Genomic DNA, 7801 nt, shown 5'->3' with positions numbered 1-7801 from the left:
GAGGATGTGAGCTAGAGGGAGAGGCTGAACAGGCTGGGGCTGTTTTCCCTGGAGCGTCAGAGGCTGAGGGGTGACCTTATAGAGGTTTACAAAATTATGAGGGGGCATGGGTAGGATAAATAGGCAAAGTCTTTTCCCTGGGGTCAGGGAGTCCAGAACTAGAGGGCATAGGTTTAGGGTGAGAGGGGAAAGATATAAAACAGACCTAAGGGGCAACTTTTTCACACAGAGGGTAGTACGTGTATGGAATGAGTTGCCAGAGGAAGTGATGGAGGTTGGTACAATTGCAACATTTAAGAGGCATTTGGATGGGTATATGAATAGGAAGGGTTTGGAGGGATATGGGCTGGGTGCTGGCAGGTGGGACTAGATTGGGTTGGGATATCTGGGTCAGCATGGACAGGTTGGACCGAAGGGTCTGTTTCCGTGCTGTACATCTCTATGACTCTATAACATACAGATCAGAAAGACTTAGACAGAGGCATACAGGCCACATTGCACTAGGCGAGAGCGACATTAGCAAGGTCAGCATTATTGGAGGCTAGAGGGGTCCATTCATCAGTCTCATGGCAGCCGGGAAGAAGCTGTCCCTGAACCTGCTGGTGCATGCGTTCAGGTTTCTGTATCTTCTGCCTGACGGTAGAGGGTGTAGGAGCTCATTACCGGGGTGCGATGGGTCCTGGACGATGTTGGCTACCTTTCCGTGGCAGCGAGCTTTGTAAATGGAGTCCAGGGATGGGAGGTTGGCATCGGTGATGGTCTGGGCTGTACATACCACCCACTGTAGTTCCTTACAGTCCTGGGCAGAGCAGTTGCCCTATCAGGCTATTACACACCCAGACTGTGTGCTTTCAATGATCTCTCTGTGGAAGTCGATGAGGGTTCCTACGGACAGGCAGAATTTTCTGAGCCCCTCGAGGAAGAGAGGCATCATGTGCCGCGTGCTACATTTTGGCAGCACCAACGGGCTGATGGTAATGGTCCTGTGATCCGGCAGGAAATGAATTTGGGTTCCAATCCCACTGTGGCAGTAATTTACATTCGGTGAATAAAACGTGGAATTCGAGAGCTAGTCTCTGTGATGGTGACTATCATCCGCGGTCACATGTGATTCATCGCTTCCTTGAGGGAAGGAAGTCTGTGAAGGATTGTGGGAAAACAAAGGATATTGGCGCTCAGTCACAGAACCTGTGCAGACACAAGGGGCTAAATCTTGGAAAGGCAAATCAGGGCAGGACTTATACACTTAATGGTAAGATCCTGGGGAGTGTTGCTGAACAAAGAGACCTTGAGGTGCAGGTTCATAGCTCCTTGAAAGTGGAGTCGCAGGTAGATAGGATAGTGAAGAAGGTGTTTGGTATGCTTTCCTTTATTGGTCAGTGCATTGAGTATAGGGGTTGGGAGGTCATGTTGCGGCTGTACAGGGCATTGGTTAGAGCCACTTTTGGAATACTGCCTTCAATTCTGATCTCCCTCCTTTAGCGAAGATGTTCTGAAACTTGAGAGGGTTCAGAAAAGATTTCCAAGGAGGTTGCCAGGGGTTGGAAGGGTTTGAGCTACAGGGAGAGGCTGAATAGACTGGGGCAGTTTTCCCCGGAGTGTCAGAGCCTGAGGGGTGACCTTATGGAAGTTTCTTTAGGGGCCTGGATAGGGTGAATAGCCAGTGTCATTTTCCCAGGGTAGGGGAGTCCAAAACTGGAGGGCATAGGTTTAAGGTGAGGGGGGGGGGGGAAAGATGCAAAAGGCACCTAAGGGGACAACCTTTTCATGCAGAGGGTGGTGCATGTATGGATTGAGGAAGTAGTGGAGGCTGGTACAATTAAACATTTAAACAGCATCTGGATGGGTATATGAATAGGAAGGGTTTAGAGGGATATGGGATAAATGCTGGCAAATGGGACTAGATTAATTTAGGATCTCTGGGCACATGGAGCGAAGGGTTTGCTGTACATTGCTATGAATGGCCTCCTGTTAAACTTTAATTTGACAAGAGGAAATTGCCACCCTTATCCACGTGACTCCAGACCCACAACATTGTGGTTGGTACTTGAATGTCTTCCGAAACGGCCGAGCGAGCCACTCAGTTTAAGAACTCTGCCCACGTCTCTGCTAAATAATGATAAAAAGGAAAATTCAATAAGGAACTTACAAATGATCCCCGGCTTTATAAAATACTGGCTAGATCCCACAGCTGGAGTATCGCGCCCGATTCCAATGGTTTAGGAAGAATGTCAGTGCTTTGAACAAAGTTATAATGGAGGTTTTCAAGTATATTCTTACCTTCTGGAATTCGGATTCTAAAGTAGAGATAAATGGGTTTTCGATTTTAATTCTGAGGAAGTAACTGCTTATTTTTGAAGGACAGAATGTCACTTCACAACAACACTTCCAAGGAAGTATGTGACTTAAGCTTGTTACGAAGCAGAGCAGATACCCTCAAAATATTTTAAGAAGCTAGCCTAGACCCTAACTTATATTAAAGGTAAATGTCAGACACTATGTTCTAGGCATGATTGTTCAAACTACTCGACATGAGGCAAAACAGAATTTATTCATACACTATAGTTAAGTTACAACAAAAGAAAGAGGAACTTGGAATAACTTAACTCTTTTGGAAAACTTAACAGAATAATAGTGGGTGGGTTGCTCTTCGGAAGGTCGGTGTGGACCTCTTGGGCCGAAGGGCCTGTTTCCACACTGTAAGTAGTCTAAGCTAATAGGCTATTTCACTACTAAATAGTAGCTGTTCTATGTAGTAACATCCCATAAACACACTCTTGGCAAAAGACAAGTTCAGAAAATAGGTTGGCTCCAGTTGCAGCCAGAAAAGCCCAGTTTTTGGAAATAACTGAAAGAGGTACGAGAAAAGATAGCTTCTGCCTCTTCAAGACCCCACCAGCAACCGCTGAAACCTCATCCCCGGTTGTGTGGGTGAGAGCTTTACCACACCCAGTCAGGCTGCTTCTATTGTTCCAACCTTTAAACAAACACCCAAGGCTTCACATGATTTGGACATGCCGGTGTCGGACTGGGGTGTACAAAGTTGAAAATCACACGACACCAGGTTATAGTCCAACAGGTTTAATTGGAAGCAACTAGCTTTCGGAGTGACGCTCCTTCATCAGGTGGTTGTGGAGTACACAATTGTAAGGCATAAAATTTATAGCAAACGTTTACAGTGTGATGTAACATTACATGTTATCTTTGCATAGACTGCTCACTGCCTATGCCCCAGTCTCTATCTCTAAAAGAAACCAGGACAAAACATACCTCTTAAAGACACAGTTTATCACAAGCTAAATGAGTACTGGAGTTGGGAGGACGTTGGCTGGGCCACTGTTGGAATATTGGGTGCAATTCTGGTCTCCTTCCTCTTGGAAGGATGTTGTAAAACTTGAAAGGGTTCAGAAAAGATTTACAAGAATGTTGCAAGGGTTGGAGGGTTTGAACTACAGGGAGAGGCTGGGGCTGTTTTCCCTGGAGCATCAGAGGCTGAGGGGTGACCTCATAGAAGTTTATAAAATCACGAGGGGCACTGATAGGATAAATAGACAAAGTCTTTTCCCTGGGCTCAGGGAGTCCAGAACTAGAGGGGCATAGGTTTAGGGTGAGAGGGGAAAGTCATAAAAGGGACTTAAGAGGCAACTTTTTCACCCAGAGGGTGGTGCGTGTATGGAATGAGCTGCCAGAGGAAGTGGTGGAGGCTGGTACAATTGTAACATTGAAAAGGCATTTGGATGGGTATATGAATAGGAAGGATTTAGAGGGATATGGGCCGGGTGCTGGCAAATGGGACTAGATTGGGTTGGGATATCTGGTCAGCATGGATGTTTTGGACTGAAGGGTCTGTTTCTGTGCTGTACATCTCTATGACTCCATGACCAGATAATGGAGCTGGAATAAGCCCCTGTGTTTTTCTCAGTAAGAAAGGTCAGTGACTTCACTTGTGTCTGTATGTTTCAAGGAGAGACACAGGGAATCAAATCTCATAAAGTTGCTGAAAGGAATTTGCTCCGTCGGCAGTGTCCGCACTCCGTCAGTACTGACCCTCTGACAGTATCCGCGATCCCTCAGCACTGACCCTCTGACAGTATCCGCGATCCCTCAGCACTGACCCTCTGACAGTATCCACGCTCCCTCAGCACTGACCCACTGACAGTATCCGCGCTCCCTCAGCACTGACCCACTGACAGTATCTGCACTCCCTCGGCACTGACCCTCTGACAGTATCCGCGCTCCCTCAGCACTGACCCTCTGACAGTATCCGCACTCCCTCAGCACTGATCCACTGGCAGTATCCACGCTCCCTCAGCACTGACCCACTGACAGTATCCGCGCTCCCTCAGCACTGACCCACTGACAGTATCTGCGCTCCCTCAGCACTGACCCTCTGACAGTATCCGCGCTCCCTCAGCACTGACCCACTAGCAGTTTCCGCGCTCCCTCAGCACTGACCCTCTGACAGTATCCGCGCTCCCTCAGCACTGACCCACTGGCAGTATCGGCGCTCCCTCAGCACTGACCCACTGACAGTATCTGCGCTCCCTCAGCACTGACCCACTGACAGTATCCGCGCTCCCTCAGCACTGACCCACTGACAGTATGCGCGCTCCCTCAGCATTGACCCTCTGACAGTATCGGCGCTCCCTCAGCACTGACCCTCTGACAGTATCCGCGCTCCCTTATCACTGACCCACTGAGAGTATCCGCGCTGCCTCAGCACTGACCCACTGACAGTATCATTGCTCCCTCAGCACTGACCCACTGACAGTATCATTGCTCCCAAAGCACTGACCCACTGACAGTATCCGCGCTCCCTCAGCACTGACCCACTGACAGTATCATTGCTCCCTTATCACTGACCCTCTGACAGTATCTGCGCTCCCTCAGCACTGACCCACTGACAGTATCTGCGCTCCCTCAGCACTGACCCACTGACAGTATGCGCGCTCCCTCAGCATTGACCCTCTGACAGTATCTGTGCTCCCTCAGCACTGACCCACTGACAGTATCCACACTCCCTCAGCACTGACCCACTGATAGTATCCACACTCCCTCAGCACTGACCCACTGATAGTATCCGCGCTCCCTCAGCACTGACCCACTGATAGTATCTGCGCTCCCTCAGCACTGACCCTCTGACAGTATCCGCGCTCCCTTATCACTGACCCTCTGACATTATCCGCGCTCCCTCAGCACTACCGACTGACAGTATCCGTGCTGCCTCAGCACTGACACACTGACAGTATCTGCGCTCCCTCAGCACTGACCCACTGACAGTATCCGCGCTCCCTCAGCACTGACCCACTGATAGTATCCGCGCTCCCTCAGCACTCACCCTCTGACAGTATCCGCGCTCCCTCAGCACTGACCCTCTGACAGTATCCGCGCTCCCTCAGCACTGACCCACTGACAGTATCCGCGCTCCCTCAGCACTGACCCACTGATAGTATCCGCGCTCCCTCAGCACTGACCCTCTGACAGTATCCGCGCTCCCTTATCACTGACCCTCTGACATTATCCGCGCTCCCTCAGCACTGACCCACTGATAGTATCTGCGCTCCCTCAGCACTGACCCACTGACAGTATCCGCGCTCCCTCAGCACTGACCCACTGACAGTATCTGTGCTCCCTCGGCACTGACCCACTGATAGTATCCGCGCTCCCTCAGCACTGACCCTCTGACAGTATCTGCGCTCCCTCAGCACTGACCCACTGACAGTATCTGCGCTCCCTCAGCACTGACCCACTGACAGTATCCGCGCTCCCTCAGCACTGACCCTCTGACAGTATCTGTGCTCCCTCAGCACTGACCCACTGATAGTATCCGCGCTCCCTCAGCACTGACCCTCTGACAGTATCTGCGCTCCCTCAGCACTGACCCACTGACAGTATCTGCGCTCCCTCAGCACTGACCCACTGACAGTATCCGCGCTCCCTCAGCACTGACCCTCTGACAGTATCTGTGCTCCCTCAGCACTGACCCTCTGACAGTATCCGCGCTCCCTCAGCACTGACCCACTTACAGTATCCGCGCTCCCTCAGCACTGACCCTCCGACAGTGCCCACTCCCTCAACACTGACCCTCCGACAGTGCCCCCTCCCTCAGCACTGACCCTCCGACAGTGCCCCCTCCCTCAGCACTGACCCTCCGACAGTGCCCACTCCCTCAACACTGACCCTCCGACAGTGCCCACTCCCTCAGCACTGACCCTCCGACAGTGCCCACTCCCTCAGCACTGACCCTCCGACAGTGCCCACTCCCTCAGCACTGACCCTCCGACAGTGTCTACTCCCTCAACACTGACCCTCCGACAGTGCCCACTCCCTCAGCACTGACCCTCCAACAGTGCCCACTCCCTCAACACTGACCCTCCGACAGTGCCCACTCCCTCAACACTGACCCTCCGACAGTGCCCTTCTCATCTACTGTAGCATTTTCTAACTGTTCTATGGCAGTAAGTGTTCCTCTCTCGGTTGAGCCCTGATCCGCGGGTCCCTTACCTTCCACCCAGGTGAGCGAGAGCACGGGACTGTTACAGGCAGTGAGTGGGGAGATTTTGGCTGTGTGTTTCTTCATCTTGAGCTGTTTGTAGGAGCTTTGCTCCCTCAGGTCCGGTTCACCTCTCCGCCCCGACGCCTCGTGATTCCTGAATAAATCAGTGCGTCAGAGTGTCCAAGAAAATAAATAAAAGCGCTGATCCGATCCTGCAGCTCTGGGGAGCCTTAAAAGGGCTACAAGTTCCGAACATTGATTCCTCAGCGGAGAATCAGGTCCTTAAGGGGCAGACGATAACCAGTCAGCACTCCTGTCCCACGAATTGGCACAGCTTGCTTTATGAATGGCATATATGGATCCATCAATTGTTCTATGTCTATCTTACTGTTAAATCATAGCACAGCACAGTGGCTCAGTGGTTAGCACTGCTGCCTCACAGCGCCAGGGACCCGGGTTCGATTCCAGCCCTCGCAGACGATCTGCGGGAAGTGTGCACATTCTCCCCGTCTCTGTGTGGGGTTTCTACGGGTGCTCCGGTTTCCTCCCACAGTTCAAAGATGCCCAGGTAGGGGTGGATTGACCATGCTAAATTGTCCCACAGTGCCCAGGGATGTGCAGGTTAGGGTGGATTGACCGTGCTAAACTGTCCCATAGTGCCCAGGGATGTGCAGGTTAGGGTGGATTAGCCACAGGAATTGTAAGGTTAGTGGGGATGGGGTGGGATGATGTTCAGAGGGTCGGTGCCGAATTTTCAGGGCTTCAGGTAGAGGGCAGGTCTGGGGTCTCTGAACAGTTCACTCCACAGGGAGCTGGGCAACGTCACTGCTGGACTCCTCCTGTGCCCTAAAGACTCCAAAGCGGGTCTGATTCAGTTATCAGTGAGCTTAGCTGGTTTTGTAGTAATCACTTCCAGGTCCAGGGTCTGTGTCTGTAATCATCCAGGGGGCTTTGTATAAGCTGCACCCCAATGGGGGACAGACTGAGGTTCCAGTAACTGGGGTGTAACTTCTGGCATGGGAAGGTACAGTTACCTGATAGGTCAGCAGGGAGCTGATGGTAGATTTGGGCTAACTGTCGGGCAGTAATCCCACAGTTTAGTCAGACGGACAGGTATTGTATCAAAAACCTGTCATCTTCTCATTAAAAATCACACAACACCAGACAACCACCTGATGAAAGAGCAGCGCACCGAAAGCTAGTGCTTCCAACTAAACCTGTTGGACTATAACCTGGTGTTGTGTGATTTTTAACTTTGTCCCACCCCAGTCCAACACCGGCCTCTCCAAATCCTGTCTTATTCTT

General features: G+C 51.1%; 1 protein-coding gene across 2 annotated transcripts in view; it reads right to left on the bottom strand.

Moving 5' to 3' along the window:
• LOC140457069 (solute carrier family 35 member F3) overlaps nucleotides 1–6834 on the bottom strand; it is a 33956-nt gene extending 27122 nt beyond the window's left edge. The window contains exons 1-2 of one of the 2 annotated variants that reach the window (XM_072551036.1): nucleotides 6505–6834; nucleotides 2005–2109 (exon numbers count right to left, since the gene is read on the bottom strand). In XM_072551036.1, the coding sequence (XP_072407137.1) occupies nucleotides 2005–2035 (31 nt within the window). In that variant the 5' untranslated portion in view covers nucleotides 2036–2109; nucleotides 6505–6834. The remainder of the gene's footprint in view (nucleotides 1–2004; nucleotides 2110–6504) is intronic. The other variant, XM_072551035.1, reaches the window with a different exon arrangement.
• Between the last annotated feature and the right edge of the window lie 967 nt (nucleotides 6835–7801).

Source organism: Chiloscyllium punctatum, chromosome 31 (genome assembly GCF_047496795.1).
Source record: "Chiloscyllium punctatum isolate Juve2018m chromosome 31, sChiPun1.3, whole genome shotgun sequence".
NCBI lineage: Eukaryota > Metazoa > Chordata > Chondrichthyes > Orectolobiformes > Hemiscylliidae > Chiloscyllium > Chiloscyllium punctatum.
Note: the sequence above shows the minus strand (reverse complement) of the source record. Positions and strands in the feature narration are given on the sequence as shown.